The 19,563-nt window shown below is 38.1% G+C and overlaps 2 protein-coding genes across 3 annotated transcripts in view; both read right to left on the bottom strand.

The window, feature by feature from the left end:
• KCTD5 (potassium channel tetramerization domain containing 5) overlaps positions 1–7,973 on the bottom strand; it is a 36,764-nt gene extending 28,791 nt beyond the window's left edge. The window contains exon 1 of the mRNA XM_067306118.1: positions 7,693–7,973. Within this exon, the coding sequence (XP_067162219.1) occupies positions 7,693–7,935 (243 nt within the window). The 5' untranslated portion in view covers positions 7,936–7,973. The remainder of the gene's footprint in view (positions 1–7,692) is intronic.
• A 2,834-nt stretch (positions 7,974–10,807) lies between these two features.
• Positions 10,808–19,563, bottom strand: part of PDPK1 (3-phosphoinositide dependent protein kinase 1) — a 34,118-nt gene continuing 25,362 nt past the window's right edge. For both annotated transcript variants that reach the window (XM_067306312.1, XM_067306311.1), the window contains exons 7-14: positions 19,175–19,250; positions 18,537–18,605; positions 17,956–18,052; positions 16,581–16,754; positions 15,962–16,179; positions 15,283–15,340; positions 14,012–14,164; positions 10,808–13,485 (exon numbers count right to left, since the gene is read on the bottom strand). In XM_067306312.1, coding sequence (XP_067162413.1) covers positions 13,378–13,485; positions 14,012–14,164; positions 15,283–15,340; positions 15,962–16,179; positions 16,581–16,754; positions 17,956–18,052; positions 18,537–18,605; positions 19,175–19,250 — 953 coding nt within the window. In that variant the 3' untranslated portion in view covers positions 10,808–13,377. The remainder of the gene's footprint in view (positions 13,486–14,011; positions 14,165–15,282; positions 15,341–15,961; positions 16,180–16,580; positions 16,755–17,955; positions 18,053–18,536; positions 18,606–19,174; positions 19,251–19,563) is intronic.

Below are 19,563 nucleotides of genomic sequence, written 5' to 3'. Positions count from 1 at the left end.
TTTCACATTTAAATATATTTACATTATCCAAACACTTCAAGAACAGATGATCTACAGACACAATCTAAAGAAATTAACGTAGCTGATGACTGTACTAACTATAAACTGAAGAGCATTATTTAATACGGGAACAAAAACCAGGGAAGTTGGAAATGAAGATCTAAAACTGATAAAAAGAAATATATATATATATATATTTAAGGAAAAAAGCACAGTCTTTGGTCATCAGTTTGAAAAGAATTAAGAAACACATGGACTTACAAAAATCAGAAGTCATCTGAATTAGGGGATATACTAGCCTCTTTCTAGTCTCTAGAAAAAGTTTCTTCAGAAAGAAGAGCATTCTGTTCTCTTACAGTATGGTGTTTTCTCACATCACCCTCTGAAGCAATACTGCCATGGGTGTTGCACTACATGACCTGACATTAGAGATAAACAGACAGGTGGGTCACACAGAAGCAAAACATGTAGAAGTTTAAGTGAAATCTCAGGTAACAACAGTTACTTCATTCCTTGCACAAAAGACTTGAAAATCTTATTTTCTGTGCATATGGACCACAGCATCTGAAATTATTCTTAACAGAGTAGATTCCTCTACACTAACTGAGCTGCCAATAAAACTTATCTTTTCAAAAACAGAAAAGGAACAAGCTATTTCAAGCCTTCTGTTTCAACTCCCACCTAATGATGGGTCACCAACAACCTGTATTACCTGAATTCATTATCCTAGTGTACACAGAGCTCATTATTAGCACCTGTACCAAACATGCTTTATACTTATGGGCAGCATCGAGTCTGTGAAACATTGGATGTAATTGCTTTTATCTTCTAGCTATTTTTAACCCTTTCCTCATCATGCACAAGCTTTTTTCCATTCTATCATCCTTCATTTCACTTTTTTTCCTCCTCTGTTATACCCATTACTTTTCAACCAAGTTTCCTTTCTCACCAAATTATCATCTAGAATCTATAAAAATGCTTAGTATTAACACTGATAAATACAAATACCATACCAAATATATTTATAATATACCACACAGAATAGAGTACCAGCTCATTATTGTCACAGTTTACTCTATGAATTCTTTAAGGCAATAATGCATCTTGTTTTTTGTAAAAACTATTACACCATAAATTATAAGAGTCTTGGGTTTCTCTTTATTCTTTTTTTAAAAACAAAAAAAAAAGAAGAAATTATCAATAGTTGAAGTTTAAGAACTCTGTTTAACTTCTCAGAGTGGGCAATCCAAATTCTGTCAATAGGAGAGATTCACTTTAGCACATAAATCCCATGCAAAATTATGAAGCGACAAAACAGTTCAGAATAACTGGTCATCCTCTTACTTGGATTACAGATATGAAAAACATGCATTCATAAGCATTCTTCCAAATAAAAAGATATGTGGCTTGGACTTTGCTCCTATAAACTCACGTGTGCTATAGACTAGTGCCAGGGAGTCAAGACTCAAAATGCAAACCATTTGATAAAGAATATCATAACCATATGCAACAGATGCATGGGTAAGAGAGGCATAAAACTGACTTCCTAAGCTTCTTCCTGTAGAAAATACCTTCTCACTCCTTCTTTAGAGTGAGCTGCCTGATTATTCTTCAACATGCACTAAGCACTTGATGTTGAAATCTAAGAAAAGCAGCTTATACTAGGACTTTAAGGAAATTTACGTAAACATAAATCCAATAAATGCAGATCCAGTAATACTGCAGTCACCTGCCCCACCTAGAGCTCTCAAAGTATGGGTCATTAGACTGTGTTTGGTCCACACCTTCAGAATATTAGGTCAGCATTGGTTTCATCCATGTGCTATGAAAACACACTTTACTCTCATGGGTAATTAGCATTCTGGAGACTCTTTCTAAAAAACAGTTTTATTTTAAGATAAGAAAAACATATACTTCAAATATGACCTAGACAGTTGAAAGGTGTTACTACAGTTTGTGTAGACATAACTGAACTAGCTTTAAGCTTGCTAGCTTGAATATCAATAGCCTGTATTGTCCCCAGCTATGCCACTTCCTTTGCTAACGACTTAAGTAGGATTCTACCAGCTTTGGACAAATTTGAATCTTCACTCTGTCACAACCAGAGCAGGTATTTTGGATCATATCTCCCAACTTTCACAATTGCCAGACAAATCTGTATTCTGATAGGGTCTCAATCTTGTTTCTTGTAGATATGTTCTATACAAACATATATGTTAACATTTATCAGAACAGCAACTGGAATTCAGGTTTCCTCTCTACTCAGTACAGTCACATCACCACACTCTCTGACCCAGTGAGTGTCATACAAATTTTGCCAATCTTTGTAAGGATACTCAAATAAAATGTTCCATTTGTCACTGTGCAAACACAAAAGTGATAATAAACCATACAGGCGTCTGTATGTTAATAGACCCTTTAAGCAGACTTACAGCCTCTGAATACTTAATATAAATATAACAGCAGCACACTGAACCAATTCCTTTTATTTCCTATACTAGAACAACTTGATCTAAAAAACATTCCTGTTTTTCTGGTAAATGAGCTATGCAATCAAAATACAACAAATAAGAATCTCGAACTACATGGAAGAGTTTTTTCTATACCCTTCTAAATCTTACCTAAACTTACTGCAAAGCTGTCTCCTTAGATACTTTTCTGGAATGACACACTCAGGATCCACACTGCCAAGCTCCGTGCTCAAAGCTTTTCTCCAATATATGTCTTAAAAACTGACATTATTTATATATACTGAGCAAGCAGAAGTTCTGCTAATAGCAGTGATATACCCAGAAAAATAGTAATATTTGGCACCTTTAAGACCCTGATTGTGGATTTAGAAATAACTTTTAACTGGCTCTCCCACTTTCCTATTTTTTTTTTTTAATATCTTGAGCTAGATGTCCAGAACACATTTTTCTCAAAATATGTGAATTGTGCATTGGAAGACTACCAGTACTAATCAAAACTACGTTAATAACAACACATACCCACCCAACTAGTCAGAAATCTCTTGATGAAATAAACTTTATCTTAGCTATATCTTAAAATAGTGGCTATAATTAAGATACTTTTCTTTCACTGATTATTTAGCACTGACAGCTAAGGATATGCTGCCAGGAAGATCTTGATTTTATTTTTATTTTTTTTTAATATTCAGTACTTCCTTCCTTAACAGATTCTACCTCAGTACAATTATCCCTAACTTTAGAAAGACTTTAAAAATCGAAACATGAACACTCTTGACAAAACCATTAAGGATTGCTGACAAGTATCTTGCTTTGGCAGAAGTTTAAAGAATGATAAAACAGTCTGCAAAGCAAAGCTGGTATTCAGAGAAAATAGGAAGGTGCTGAAATCAGGAAATATCAGAAGTAAAACATACAATATAAGCATTAGAGAAGTTAAACAAGGATGAAAAAGTGAGCTTTATTTTCAAAGTACTCAAACTCTGCTTGGCTATTTTTACATGTTCATCTCTAAAGCAAGGTCTAAACACTGAACACAAATCCTACTGTGAACAGTGGGTATGACCACTACCACTTACACATTTGCTGAAAAGAATAGTCCTTGAATCCTAGTCTTAAATACAAAGATACATATCACTCTGTGAAACACATTACACTCAGAGAATCAACACCTCACAATCTCATTTCAACCACCACAAGATTTGGCAGTGTGCCCAAGTTAACTTTCCTTCTGTTGCAGCTGGAAGCACATCTAATTCTAAAAGACAGACTGCATGGCCTTATTCAACATTAGCACCTGTAGATAATTTGAAGACAAACATGATGCCCTTCTTGAAGCCTTTCAACTCTTTTTAGTAGCAAGAATTAAGGAAATATTATGATTTATGTAGTTAAATAACAAAATGTCGGTGTACAAATAACAGTAGAGAAAAATCACTATATATACCACTGACATTTGCAGACCATAATCTATGAGTATAGTCATATTTCAGTTTCCTGCCCCCACTTCTAATAAACCCATCTAGTTATCATCTCTTGTAACTTCTCAATGTACCAACATTGTCAATTTTTATGTGCTTGACTCATTGAGTTTAGGCAAAACCAGCTCTATTATTATTAATTTTGTGTTTTTTTTTGTTATAGATTTATTCTCATTTATATTCTGCAATAAACACTTATGCTTTTCTTTTCTAAAGCAAAAAGGAATGTGAACTATTTTTTTCCTCAAAGACATATATTTACTGGTGCATGAGTTAATTTAATTGTTGGCTCTTCTTGCTCTTGCTCCTGGATGTAGAATCTGTCCCTCTCCCTTTTGTCAGTTGGAATAACATTAGAACTTTCAGCAAGCTGTTTTAACTCACGGAGGTAGCAAAAACAATACCCCTCCTCCATTTTTGCTGACAGTTTTCGAGTTTAAAAGTAGGCGTTTAAAACCCTTGTGATCTTTAAGAGGAAAACATAATGGAATCAAAACCAGCGAATTATAGGTCGGAGACCAGCTCTAACATTCCAGCCTTTGAGAGAGCAGCATCTTAGTATTTTAGGTGTCTTCTTGTAAGAACTGCTGTTTTATGAGCACAAAATTACACTGCATGGCACAGTCATTGTGAATAGCCTTTAGTACACGGTTATGAGAAATACATCACCTGAATATCAAGTTACAGCTCATAAAGGGATCCCAAAAAGTGAACCCAGAGGGGAAAAAACAAAACCATTACTATCAGGTTTTGATTTACATATATAGGGTAAAAGAACAGAATCTGAATCCAAGGTGAGAACATAAACATCGTCAATAATTCCCTTGAAATATCTGTGGCCATCAGTTAAAGGCATCTGATATTTCAAAACTAAACCAGACAGTCAAACTATAAACATGCTATTCTATCAAGACAATGTTCACAAACTGGTGAGATGTCACGGAAGGATTTCTTTTCTCTTAAAATGACATCTACGATATTGGATAACTTGTTATTCAGAGGAAAAAAAAAAAAGAACTGTTTGAATTATGATTTGTGCTATACAGAAAACAAGGAATCTAAAAGCAGATTCTGAATCAAATCCCTGAAGGACAGATCTTATGTGTTTAAATAAACTTAGGCACAGGGATTAATATAGTATAATAGGTAGCCTAAAACATAGACCAATTCTGTATGTCTACAAACTCCAAGATGACAGTTGACTATGGAAAACATGCTCCGAATGAATGAAGTGAAAAATCAATGACTACAGTGCAGATGGTCAAAACAGTGGAGCTTGAAACTCTAACAAATATTGTACTGAAAATATGCCTACAGTGGATATTTAATTAGGAAAGGCTTTACTTTTGGTACATTAAACTGAGGACATAAAGGTTCATACACCCAGAGAATGCACCTCCAGGATTTTCTCCAAACCCAGATTTTTACAACATTTTTTATTTTTTTCCTATATCAACTGCTTGCCTCATGTCACCTATTTGTGCAATAATCTCTTAAAGATGACTATACTAGCTACTATTTTTTAAAAGGTAAGATTGAATCTTAAATGTGAGATGCACTTACAACCACCTCAGGAAACTACCCTAGTTATATCAGACTGGAGAGAGCACCATAATGCCATATTCCCATCTTACATTGCAAATCAGCTCCAGTCCTGTTCCACTGTGGGTTCAACCAGGCTACTCACAATTACAGGACAATGCAGTTTGTTTGCAGCTTTTTAAACTGGTTTCCATCAGACCTCTGTATTGGCAAGAAAGGAGACAATAATATCTGAGTAGCTCAGATAAAGTTTAGACACCTTCCTTGGAAACAGAGCTACATCTTCCTGCACCTGTGACTGCAACCAGCTTTATGTTATCATGTACACTATTAACAACTATAGCCTACTTAAGGCTAGAAACATGAAAGGAATACATTAGGTCTTTCCATACCCTACCAAACAGCTCAATAACCTTAGCATAAATTTATGATTTGTTGCTACAATCCACTGATGTAAACACTGTAGAAAGAAAAAGGTTAGATTAGTAGCTCCATGCAGTTTGGCAAGATATAAACACTTTACTGATTATTCTTGTGAAAGATGATTTAGTCACCAGTTGATGAAAAAAGTCAGCCAAAACACCTTCCTTAGGATTAAATCGCATCTTCTAAAAATGAGCCTACTCTCTGAAGACATCAGCTTCTTGTAGTGGATTAACTGAAACACGTGACTTAATTATTAAAAGCGTTCTTTATTTTTTTATTTAAGAAATCTGAGAAGAAAGCTTTCCCTTTCCCTCCCAAGAAAAGACAGTTGTTGACTCTAAGAAAGTCATCTAGACTTTTTATTTATTTTTAAAGGTCAGTCTAAGCTAGGCCTCTCCAGAAAAAACAAACTGAATCAAAACAGAAGTAACAAAAACCAACCTCCAAACTGCCATACTGTAAGTTATTTTTTCCATAACCCTGAAACGTTATTTAGGCTCTGTTCTATATTTTCCTCAAGTGTTTCTACATTTTTTGAGAAACTAGGCATAAGAAAATGAAGAGATTTACTACTGGTCTTGCTAAAAAAAAAGTTATATATCTAAAAATCATATCTTTATTTGTAACATGTTGTTTATATATTCAAGCATCACAAGCTGCTCCGTTCCCTTTCCTAAGGGTGCTACATTGGAAGTCCATTTTTAGTCCAATATGCTCTGAAATCTCTTTTGGAGCCAGTGCTTTCGAAGATGGTCTTCTGTTCTATTAGTGTATATTCTGTATTCTCTGCTCCCAGATACATGACTTTGCATATCTATCTGTCCCAAAACATATTCTGTTTGAAAAGGCCCAGTTTTCTAAGCAATCCTGATTGTTTATCTGAATACTTTATACCCATTACTATGCACCACTCTACAAAAAAATTTTTAACCAATAGCTTTTCTTTTCCTAGTAAAAATGAATCACAATGAATACACAAATATCACCCATGTGATACAGCCCATACAGTATATATAATATTCTGTTCAAAAACCTGCTGAGACATGGAATGCTACAACGAAGTGAGAAAAGTTATTCTTCTAACATACTGAATTCCAGTTTCATGCAGCATTCTTTAGTAACAAGCAGAAAGATCCATACAGAATAGTAGCTTGATTTGGTTCTTCAAACTGAACTACAGAGTGATGACAGTGCAGAAATAGCATGACATCAGTGTAGGCATATACTCTGCTAAAATGCTAAAACTAAACCCATGAGGTAAGACAGAAAACCAAAAATTTAAATAAACACATAAGTGATCCTGTGCTCCCTTTGATATATCTGCACATACACGACTGTACTATTCAAGAACCAAATCAGTCTGCAAGAGATCAGCCTATGCTCACCCTCTAAATAAAAATTCCTTCAAGTACGTGGGCTCGTTAAGTAATACTGCCCTTTAGAAACTACCCAAACAGCGGCAGAGCTTAAACCTGGTATTCCCGCAGACTGAGACTTAACCGTGCTCTCGCAGCACCGAGACCCGCGCTCCCTCTCTGCTGCGCCTTACCACAAGCGGCACCCTGGCAGCGCTCCCCGCAGGAAGGCGGCACCGCACACCAAACCTCCGCAGACCCAGCTCCACGCGGGCCCGGCGGCGAGCGGCCCGGCGAAGCGGCGGGGGGGGCGCCCGGCGGAGAGCGGCGGGGCCAGCCGCGGGGCTGAGAGAGGCCCGGCCACAGCGGGGGGGGGGCCGGCCCCGGGGGTGGGGGCCCGGCGCGCCGAGCTGCGCTCACCTTGTCCGAGTCGAGGTCGGGGTCGGCCTGGCAGAGGCGGAAGAGGAAGGACTTGGGGTCCCTGCAGAGCGTCTGCCGAGTGGTCAGGAAGCAGGTGCCCCCCACGTTCAGCCGCACCCACTTGCCGGGGACAGCGCCAGGGGGCGGCGCGGAGCTGCAGCGGCGGCAGGGCGCGCCCGGGCCTCCCAGGCTGAGGCCGCCGATCGGGGGCACCGGGAAATCGCAGTGGTTCTCCGCCGCCATCCTCGCTGCCGCCGGAAGCGTCCGCCCCAGCTACGGGTCCCCGGGCGCACCTCCCACCGGAAGCGTCCCTCGGGGAACTGCTCCGCTCCCCTCCCGCTCCGCGGGCGCGGGGCTGGCAGCCCGCCCCCGGCCGCCAGCCGCAGCCGTTGGCGCACCCGGCGGCAGCCGCGCCGCGCCGCCACCGGGGCCCTACACACCCGTTCCGCGGGCGCCGGCCCCCGCCCCGGAAGCGGCCCCCGCTCTGCCCCCGCCGGAGCGCGGCCGCCGGGCGGGCGGCACCTCCTTTCCCCCAGCTCTGCCCCCACGGCGCCCCCCCGCCCACCCCCGCGCGGAGCAAGGAGGAGGCGGAGGCCGGCCCGGACCCTACATGCCTTTATTACAGACTACCGAGCATAAGTGAAATCCATCATCCAGTCACTAGCTAAACATCTACAGCACAGAGATCTGTCGAGAGGAGAATAAACAGTCATTAAATTATGAGATATGATTAAATCATCGACCAATAGAAAATTTATATAATAAAGCCAGAAAAAGGTGTAAAATATAGTTTACAATAATTCACATTCAAGGCTGTACATCAATACATACAACACCATGGCCCCAAACATGAATTCAATCCAAATAATTCATATATTAGAATTTAAATAACACAGACTGAACTAGAGGCCAACAAGAGCCAGCAAATAACCTTATAAGAATAAAAATACAAAAGTGTGTATCTTATCATTGCATTATTTGTTTCCATTTTCATATGTCCTTGGGGTAGGTAAATTGTGTAGGGGGTGTGTTTGGGGGGGATTTTTTCTTTTCTTTTTTTTCTTTTTTCCTTTTTTTTTTGCTTTTTTTTTTTTTTTTTTGCTTTACCTGTACATCACAGTTACAGCTACAAACCAGGTAGAGAATACTACACACATAACTGACTGCCACCAACCTGAAAAACAGCTAGCATACAACTATCAAAACGGATTATGGTTCCTAATTTTTTTTTTTTTGTCAGATACAGCAATTGTAAGTTCTGCCACCATTCAGAACATTTGCCACATCCAATCAGAGTTAGTACATGGTCATAGGAAGCTTTGTCAAGTGGTAACCATCCAAATTCACTGTCATGCAGACAGACTAGGTTATTGGGTGCTTAAGAACTTTACCATTTTCACTGTATAAGTCATAGTTCTAAGAAAGAGGAAACCAATTCCTAAATTCACCACAGTCCTCATCTTAACTGAAAACATGACATTTTGGGTCAGAGAATTACTTGTCTGCAAGCTCACTTGATCAACAGATGGACAATGTGTGTCATGAAGCTTTGCAGGAACAATTCCTTTTGATTAATAAAATATTTGCCTCAAATACTACAGGCATTCAGCAAAATTTCAGATACAAATACCACACCTATTTGTGTAATTCCCTAGTAGAAAGAATAATCAAAATCCACAGACCGCATATTTAGGCAACTATTATACACAAGTTCTTTCCACAGACGAGTTTGTTCATTCACAGACCAAAGGAAGCAGTTGTTTTAACTTTGCTAAACCATTCGGAAGAAACGGTTAAATTTGTGTGGGAAAATTCCTTGGATTCTTTAAAGCTCCCAATACAAAATTTAGTGATGTCAAGCATATTCATTAAGCGTGTTGTACTATGAAAGTGGAGTAGATGCATCACATCTTTTTTTCAAACCTATTGCGGTTTTTCTGGGATTATATATAACAGATACACTTCACAGTTAAATCACGGTAGGAGGAGAAAAACAATCAGTGGAGCACGGTACTATTTGATAGGTTATGGCGTCTTCAGCATCTAGCGCTTAGCAAATAACATCTTAATAGCCCAGGTGGCATTAGTCTGCTCACAATGCTTCAGCATCACATCTGAAGTTGAAAGAGGTACAAAAATAAGTCTTCTTTAAAATGTCCTGCTAAAACTGGACTTTAAGGCCAGTGGCAATAAAGTAATTTCTTCATTTTATCAGAGGTTTCAACCTTTCCATGACTGGGCTAGAAACTGAACAATGCGGCAAAACAAAAATCCTTTCTAGCAATAGTACTTCACCCTTTCTTAAGTTCCACCCAATAGAAAACCAATGCAACAACCACTTTCCTGAACTTCGAATCCCAAACAAAACATGAGTCACATCATTAATGACCAGAATCTTTACAAATGGTAGGTAAGCGCTCAAATTGCACAAGATGGAATGAATCAGACTTTTTTTTTTTTTTAATAGGTTTGCAGTGAGGAGCCTGAAGAGTCTTTCAGTGACTAGCAACCCTTCTCTGCTCTGAAAGGCCACAGATTAAGAGCAGGGAGATTAACCAATTTATCTGCAGCTTTGAAGAACCTCCCCCTTTGATTCCACGAACTCCCATGAATCACTGGAGTAGTCTTCAAGACAATGATTTGAAAATACCCCATTCTTCAAGTATACACATCTAAAATAGGAACCAGCCCTTCATAGTATATGCAGCACCTTCCAATACACATTTAAGCGGGCAAACTGGTGAAACCTACTTAAATTCAGAATTGTTTTTGTCTTGCCTCACCCTACTCTTCCACGTCTTCCAAAAACTACAGCTTTCACCTAAAGTCAGAGAAAGGCAAATGCCTCTCCCAGAAAAGCTTTTGGTCCCTTCCCAAAAAAGCAGCAGTTGAGGAAGACTCAATTTAGAACATTAAAGTTCTGAGGGGAGGGATGCCAGTAAGAGAGGCTCACAGTTTTCTAATGATGCCATTGTGAAAAAAAAAGGGGGGGAAAGGGGGGGAAAGGGGGGGAAAGGGGGGGAAAGGGGGGGAAAGGGGGGGAAAGGGGGGGAAAGGGGGGGAAAGGGGGGGAAAGGGGGGGAAAGGGGGGGAAAGGGGGGGAAAGGGGGGGAAAGGGGGGGAAAGGGGGGGAAAGGGATACAGACATCAATTTTTCCAGACTTCTGCAGCTTACTGCTGTCAAGATTTCTTTGGTTGAAAGTTTTTGGGGGGAGGTGGGGCAAGGAGGAACTAGACAGAGAGGATTTTCTTTTAAGGTGTGAAAAAGCAAAGGAAGTATTTTGTTATGGCAAGATGACTGCACATCTAAATGTTACAGAAAACATGTTCCAATGTTTCTATATTTCCATCTATTTAGCTGAAGCAAACAGGCCAATGGAGCTCACTCTAGCTTCTACTGAAGCTAAGGAGTTCACTATTAGCGGAACAACATTGCTAGAGACTCTTGGAAGCAAAGTTTTGGCACACTGAACAACTGCAGTAGCATCATGAAACTCCATCACTGGCAGGCTCTCTGGTATGAAGTTGGGAGTATGTCTACATCTCTATACCAAAAGGCTAAATCCAGAATCTACAGAATTCCCTCTAGTGGACCCAACTTACAGGTGGAATTCAACAGCTACAGAACAAATGGGTACCACCACAACAAACTCAGAATGCATGTCATCTTGGTTATGATAACTATAGTTTTAATAAAAGGTATACTGCGCTATTCAAATTTCACTGACAATGAGTCTGCCTTCTATGTGGTGAAATTTCTTATGATGGAAAGTGAATGGTCTGTTTTTCTCATCTCAGTCACTTGCAAGACACCTTAGCTCCCCTAACACCAGGCACTGTAAGCTAGTGATTTACTTTTCTCAAGCCTGTGTATATGGTGGGATAACATAAAAGACGACTGCAAGAATATAGTTTCTCCAAAAGAAAAAGCAATTGCACTCTCCTTTAAAGACTGGAAGAGACTAAGAACTGAACTGTCATCAAGTTTAACCACACAACACCTTCCCTTCCCGCCCCCCTTCAAAGATCCACAATAAACCTCCCTCTCCCAGTACAAGTAAATCTAACATTCATGCATTTTCTGAGACACCCTGATAAGCCACAAAATAGCAGCCCATGAGTTTTCTTAACATTACAGCAGAACATTTTTTTCTTTGGTGGAAGGAAAAAAGCACTTCATAACAGACCTCAAGAGGCAAAGAGATGGTATTTGCAGACGATGAATAAATAGGTGTGATGTTTATACTGCTTTTAAAACTAGGAAGGAATGCCTTTGTCCATACCTGGGTCATCCCTCTGCAATGTTCAGGAACACGCGTGTGTTGAAAACACCATTAGGGAAGTTGTTTTAGCATGTAGAAAGTTATGTCTTTGCTACATTACAAGAAATGTTTGACCACAAAAAAAGCCTTAATTTGAAAAGGATAAAGGAGACTGATATGAAAAATATTTTCATTTTATAGATATGCCTTAAGTACCATACATTTTTCCCTTTGTATCAACATTTTCATTTGAATTTTCAACCAGATTACTGTATGGGTCTAATATTTAAACCGTTTAAAACTTTTTTCAGAATTGCTAAAAGGTCTGAAGTATCTGCCCAAAGACCAAAAATAGGATTATTTGTACATCTCATTATACAAAGAGACAAAAATCAAGTCATCAGTTGTACAAAGTTTTTGCACTTCCTTCTCTACCCAGGTAAATAGGTTGGCCCCACTAAAATGCACAATACATGCACACCCTGGAAAGAAAGCTTCTAGCCCTCATCTCCTGAAAAGGTGAAAAACTATTTACTACTTCAATAGTAACTTTTTTTTTTTTTTTTTTTTACCCTAACTAGTTCATTTTTTAGTTAGCATTAGTTAAAAGCATGCTGGTAAGTTTATTGTCCCTTGATTAAACACACATATGCATCAAATTAAAATTAAAATTCAAAGTTTAAAACTTTATATGCTTCAGAAGCCAACATTTCAATTTTAGAAAACTTTCAGTGCCATGTTCAGCATTTTACTCTCTCACAACCTGTATCATTGGAGTCTGTCTGCCAGACACATACATCTGATTCATTCACATAATTATTAAAGTACCACGTAAATCCTGCAACCAGAACTATATCAGGAGTTATGGAAGGGTGCAACTGACCTGGCTACAAACGCCATATACTAATAAGCTAGGGGACAGAGGGGAAAGGAAGAGAAAACAAAGAGGTGGTGCTTAGGAGAGGCATATAAAAGCTCCCTGATGAAATACAGTTTAATGATAATCCGAAAGTCACAGAAAACTCCAGCCCCATAAAATGCAAGGCTGGTACATGATCTGGGGTGTGTGCGTGTGGATTGGTTTTAACTGATCTTAAGTGAAGCTGGTAATGCAAGGTCTATCCACTAGTTTGCAGCAGAAATTGAGCTGAAGTGCACAAAAGCAAGATCTTCATTGCAATGATATGCATGTGGAAGCCTCAACAGAAGCACAAAGAGCGAGCAAAGCGACCCTGAATTCCATTAGGTTTTTGCTTTTTTTTTAAAAAAAAAAACCAACAAACAAAACAAAAAGAACAGAGTATTTCAGACATATGCTTCCCCTTGAGATGGGTAATAGGTGGGTTGGGAAGATTCCTCTGATCGGCTGCACGTGGAGTTCTAGCAGCAAGTAGGGAGACTGGGAAATTTTGGATGAGCTTTACTATTTAGCAGCATTCTGGTGGTATCTGTGCCGCCAAACTTCATGTATCTTTTTGCACCATTTATGAGCATTCCCACTTGGGTCCATCAGGTAATATGTCCTGTTTGGCTACAAGTGAACAACATTTCAATGAGTATTCCAAACACAGTTAAACCAAAAAGCAGCAAATATTCTGCACCTACCAATAAAATAAATATTCAAAATCAGTTCATCATCTTTTCAAAAGTTAAATTTAATTACAATTATATAACAGTATATATTAGTGAGATAAGCAGTCAAATAAGCTGACAATATATTGTTGGCATACTACTTGTGAGCCACTCTACACAAAAGGGGTTATATTTCAAAAGTCATTTTTAAGAACTTCTTTTCAGACCACAAAAGTCCACTTATATTTTATTTACACTTAAATAAAACTTAAAACTTATTTCAAGAAAAGACATATGTTAGTTCTCTTTTATTTTGTTAAGCTATTAAGGCTAGTAACCTACAGTCAAAGTAATCCTGCAATTAATGCCTATATTCAAGGAATTAAATCTTCTCTGGAAAAAAAATATTTTCTAACAATTCACAATAGTTTTCCAAGAATCTTAGTGTAAATTGTAAAAAAAAAAAAAAAAAAAAAGTCACTTACTGTGTGAACAAAAAATGTCTTAAAATTCTTGGCTTCTGGGCGCAACTCTAAAGACCATGGAATTTCTCCTTTTAGAACTTTGTTGACAGGATCCACATAATACAGATGGGGCCCTTCTGTGAGCAGCAACTGGCGTCGACGGGCAAACAATCCCTAACAAGAGAAGCAGGGACAGCAATACAAAACTCATAAAGATAAAGAATAAAACTACTTAAAACTCCTAGATCTGTTCTTTTAGAGTCTGTGGGGTATCTGCACTTCTACTGAAACTCTCAAGATGAGGGTTACCATGAGATGATCAGTTATTTAGTGAGGAAGATCTATAGACTGTAAAAGAGCAAAATTAACATGCTCTAGTTTGCAAAACACAGACTTTTTGCTTGGGAGGGAGGGCAGGAGAAGACGGGGATGTAAATTCATAGATCTTAAAACTTAGCAGAAGTAGAATTAAAACAGCTCAGTCAGAGGATAGTTTGATTTCTGTGGAATTTCTTTTGCTTTACCTGTATGACCTCACTCCTTTTTCTGCATCTCAGTGCATTAATACTATATGGCAAAACACAAGCAGTATTTTAAGAAAGCATCTCCAAGTTCTAACAAAACATAAAACAGCTAGTTGTACAGAATGAAGCAAAACAATATCTTTTGTCAAAGATTCCTGCACAGAAATAAGTAGTCGTGTTTTTCTGTAGAAAATAAAGAGTAATAACTTAGAAGAAAGGCCACCTACATTCCTGTAAAGCTGACACAAACTACGACTACTGTTGCTCCTATGTACCATGTTACAGTTAATACTTAAAGCTGTTCTGATGCCACCTCCTCTGCCTCTGTCAGGATATAGGCACTAATAAGATCCAGGAAAAAAGAATGACAGTTCAGGACAACATGGGCTTATATTTTAGCTCCAAATATTAGTGACTCAATCCACATGCAGACATGTGTCAAGACAAAGTATTTAGTGGACTATCAGATAAGTAGGAGGAGGGGGAAAGAAAACTTACTGCAGTTTTGAAGTGAAAGCACCTATAGCATATTCACTTTTTGCCTTTTCTAAAAATTAAGAGCATACCACAAAATTAAAGAAAAAAAATCTCTTTACAGGAAAGCACTATATCTTCCAGAAAAGTAAATGAGTTTGACACTTACAATTAGATTAAACAAAGAAGTTTTAGAATAGATTCCTCATCCATGCTGCAACTGTGCAAGAAAGTGACAACTGAACTTTTGCTACAGGGGATTAAAAGAAAGAAAGAAAGAAAAAAAGCCCTTACCTTTCTTTTGTCTACTGGGCCCATTTTCAGGATTAAGTTATTTTCTACAAACTGATGCCTTAAAAGAAAGAAAAATAACTATTACTCCACAAGTAATTCTTCCACAAGAACAGCCACCATTATTTTAACTTAGTAATTTTTCATGTCTCTCTAGTGGTCTTCTTTTCCTCCAGAGTCCTGAACAACTTTAACAGATGAGTTTTGGCCTCTTTCTTATTCCATCCCAAACAGCTATTTTCTAAAATCTGTCAGGAAAGTCACAAATGAGAAACTCTTCTCAAAAGTGAAGTGAAATGCTACTGAGCACAAGATCTGGAGGTATTTTGGTTAGGTATCAACAGAATAGTATCATTCAAAAAAACTTGTATCAACTGTAAGAAGGAATCTAGCTAGTTCCAGGAGTCTGTAGAGGGGCAGACTTCTCAGAACTGGCATAGTGTTATTTCCATCTATCCTGTACACATCCTCCATGTCTTTTAGACTATGCAAAGTTTAGAAATGCAGTATTAGAGATTTTTTTGACGCTACTGCTTTAAAATTAGACATCAAGAAAAATCTAGTTGCTAACTGTTCACTTGAAGATATTAAGATTCACAAAAATTAATTTGAATCAAAATAACGTTTTCCTCAATTCCTTACTTCAATGCAAATAACGAATAACTATATTCAGAGATCTTACCAAGGATTTCCACCAGCTTGTTTTGCTAGAAGTAACCTCTTTTCATCTTCAGAAAACTGTAAGTCCAGCTCAAAGGAATTGTTGTCAAGATCATGAATATACTGTTCAATATTGCCTCCTGATGTCTGTGGGGGACTCGTCTCTGGGGCAGACAGGGAATGGGAAGAGGCAGAACCAGAAACTTGCATGCAACCAAACTGGCTCAGGAGATTGTCATACTAAAGGAGGAAAAAATTGGAAATTAGTGTGTTGCTTGCTTGTTTGCTTAAAAGTTTCTTTTGCTATGAACAATTACAGTTGCTATTAGTATAAGACTTTGCTTTGGTTCAGCACACTTTTGGGCACAAAGGCAGACTACTTTATAGATGACAGGTACTCCTCACAAAAAAGCTTGCTTGGCCAAAAGCAGGCAAGCCAGAATGTCTTCCAAATAGCTTCAGCAGAAAAGTGTTGACTAGTTCAACTTTTACCCACTAGCTGTTTATTAAATTCTGTTAATGGACTCTTTTCATTAAAATATAACCAGCAGTAGTTTTAATGCAAATATTCGATGAAGCAATAATTATGCTTTATGACAATTTCAAGCAGCAGAGCTGATTATAGCAAAGGACAAACGTACATTTCCATAACAGTCTTCATCATCCTCTGACATGGCAGGTAAGTATGCTGTGAGTTTTGGGGGGGTCTGAAGATGTAGGTTCTCCCATGCAATGGATTCAAAGAAGGGATGAGCCTTAAGAGGTCCATACCCTCCCATTTCTTCGCATCCTAATCTGTTGGTAGCATCCAGAACCTGAACAAATTAAAATGAAATTAATGTGCATAAAATGAAAAAAACATTCAAATTCACATTAAACTCTTGAACGAGGGCTGAGCACCATTCACATTTGTACTGCTACATGCAGAAACTCTTAAAACCAGCTGGTCTTACTCCCTTAAACATAAGTGCCTGAAATATGAGGAGTCTGATTAAAATACAAGATGCGACTTGTTAGTATGTCTTGCCAGCACCATTTTGTATTAGATCAGCTTGGATAGTTGGAAAAAGGAGCACTTTTTTGGGGCCACACAATTTTTCGGCTCCGTTTTGTTCATCAAGACTGAAACAAAACCAAGCAAACACACAGAGAAGGCCTGATGGAGCATTCCTTAAGCACAGCCCAGCATCACATTCTGGTGATGCAAGACAGCTATTGCAGCTACAGGTGGTGCCAAAGACCAACCTCTCAAGCACCTTAAAACAGCACAGTTCTCAGGATGTTGACGCAACCTGGACCTCACCACTCAGTGGGCACTAGATTGGCCATAGAGCTGGCCTGGACACAGGAACCCTTTGCAAGGGCTGCACTTACCGCTCTCCACAGATGCGAGTCACAGAGGACTTTTTCCCATGCTAATACACCAGACTATCCAGCTTCAAGAAGCCTAAAATCAGCTGAAATGTTTTCTGCATATTCATTTTAGTATCATTGCTATATCTCACTATTAAGACACAACTTTTTTTTCTTTTTTTCCTCTTCTGTCAAACATTCACATAGACAGTAACTATTTGGCTGATATGGGAATGAGACATGGACTAAGTGCTCTAAAATGCAAGGCAAGTTGACTTGTGTTTTAACAAATACATCTCTGTGATATACAGAACACTGTTTTCAAGGAAATAATGCATTATACAACTCACTAAGAATTAGCCTGAGTACCGTGTAAAACTGAATATGTGAATCTTAAGTTTTGTATGTACTACACAGTATTTAGAATCATTTGCTTCCACTTGACTGAGACATATTTCCTGTCCATACTTCAGAATTCAGATACAAAAATCTAAGTGCTGTTTAATAATAGATATCAACTCCTCTATGCAGTCAGTAATGCTCAGAGTTGTTCTTACTAAAAGGTTTGTGATAGAGTCAATAAAAACTTCATGAAAAAGGAACTACATGATATGTTGGATGTACCCAATGTCATCAAATCATTTAACAAGAGCAAATATTTACCAATAGCTTTTCTACAAGGTCTTTTGCCTTGGGAAAAAATTTTTCTGGAAAGTCATATTCCAACTTTATTATCTTCTGGAATATAAGATACTCGTTTCTGCAGAAGAGAAAAAAATAGTTATTAGTTTTCCATGATTCTTTCATCTTAGCAGTGTGCAAGATGGATAAACATTAAATGGGAGATCTACAAGCTAAAAGTCAAGTTCCCATAAATCCCTCTGGCATACTTAAGGGGAAGCAGTCTTCTAAACATGATCCTGTAAGCACCAGATGCTTGAATAATAATGGGAAAGGTTTAAATGGCTCAATATAGGGAGCCTCATACTCTCTTTGTGAAGACAGATTTCTCGATGATATAAGCCACACAGGGAATCCTAGGATAAGTTTGGCAATATTTTTCAGGAACTCTAGCTATATTTGTCTTAGCATCTTCATGACTTCAGAAAGAAAATCTAAATAATTACACAAGTAAAAGCAGACATGTCAGTAACACTGAAAGTACACTACAGTAAGTCATACTTAAGAACTGGGTGTAAGGTAAAAAACAAAGTCAATGTATTCAGGTAACTCAAGTCTCTTACCCAGCTCTAAACGGAGGCAATCCAGCTACAAGCTGATATATTATACATCCCAGAGCCCACAGGTCAGAGCTTTGAAAGAAAGGGAGGGGTGGGGGGGAGAATAGCAGTTAATATTTTTCTATAATAAGCCTGTAGACTATGCAAAAAGAATTTAAGCATCTGCTAGTTAAAACATAGCATGAACAAAGCAGACAGACCTTCCATTTAGCATAATTTCTACATAATTTCACTCCATTCCTTGACATTCCTGCATTTACAGCAGGAATTTCCATATTAGAGCCAGTTTATATAAAACAGAATTAAAAGGATGAATTTATTTGGATAGTACAGAAATATTTTTTGGTTTATTTATGGAGGAAGTGGAATTAAACTTTTCAGCACACGCCACCTTCTCCTGGAAGCACCTAATCCTGTCTGTAGGACCCCAGAAGGTAAGAATCACTGAGAAAACCAGCACTCAGACAAGGAGCAATACCTGCTAAGGCAAGGAGTAATATTTGCTAAGAAAAAATATTTTAAACTAACTCTAAGAACTTTATAGTAAAGCATCTTGTTTCTTTGAAATGCTAAATATTTTTTCCATTTAATAGTGTCCTGATGGAAGTCAGTACAATTCTCAGACACAATAGAGTCCTCACCTTTTACAGGCAGATTTTTCTGTCAACAGTTCTGGAGAAACATACTGTGCTGTCCCTACAAATGAGTTTGCCCGTGCTGGGAAGAGAATTGAAAAAGGTAAGTAAATACATATTTATGGGGAAGACAAAGAAAAAAACCCCCAAAACAAAAACCTCAAACTATTGAAAATTATGTAATGTTACAAAGAACCCACAGAGAATTTCTTTTCCCTTCCCATCCACAAAATCTACTTGGACAAGATAAAGCCTAGCTTCCTGAACCAAATACATATCAGTGATATAAACTGGGTTTTTTTGTTTGCTTTTTTTTTTTTTTTTTTTTTTTTTTTTTTTTTTTTAAGAGAAGCAAAATAAAATCTACCAATACAAGCTTATTACATACTGGGGGA

Source organism: Apteryx mantelli, chromosome 16, assembly GCF_036417845.1.
Source record: "Apteryx mantelli isolate bAptMan1 chromosome 16, bAptMan1.hap1, whole genome shotgun sequence".
Classification (NCBI taxonomy): domain Eukaryota; kingdom Metazoa; phylum Chordata; class Aves; order Apterygiformes; family Apterygidae; genus Apteryx; species Apteryx mantelli.
This window is presented reverse-complemented; position numbering and strand designations above follow the sequence as displayed.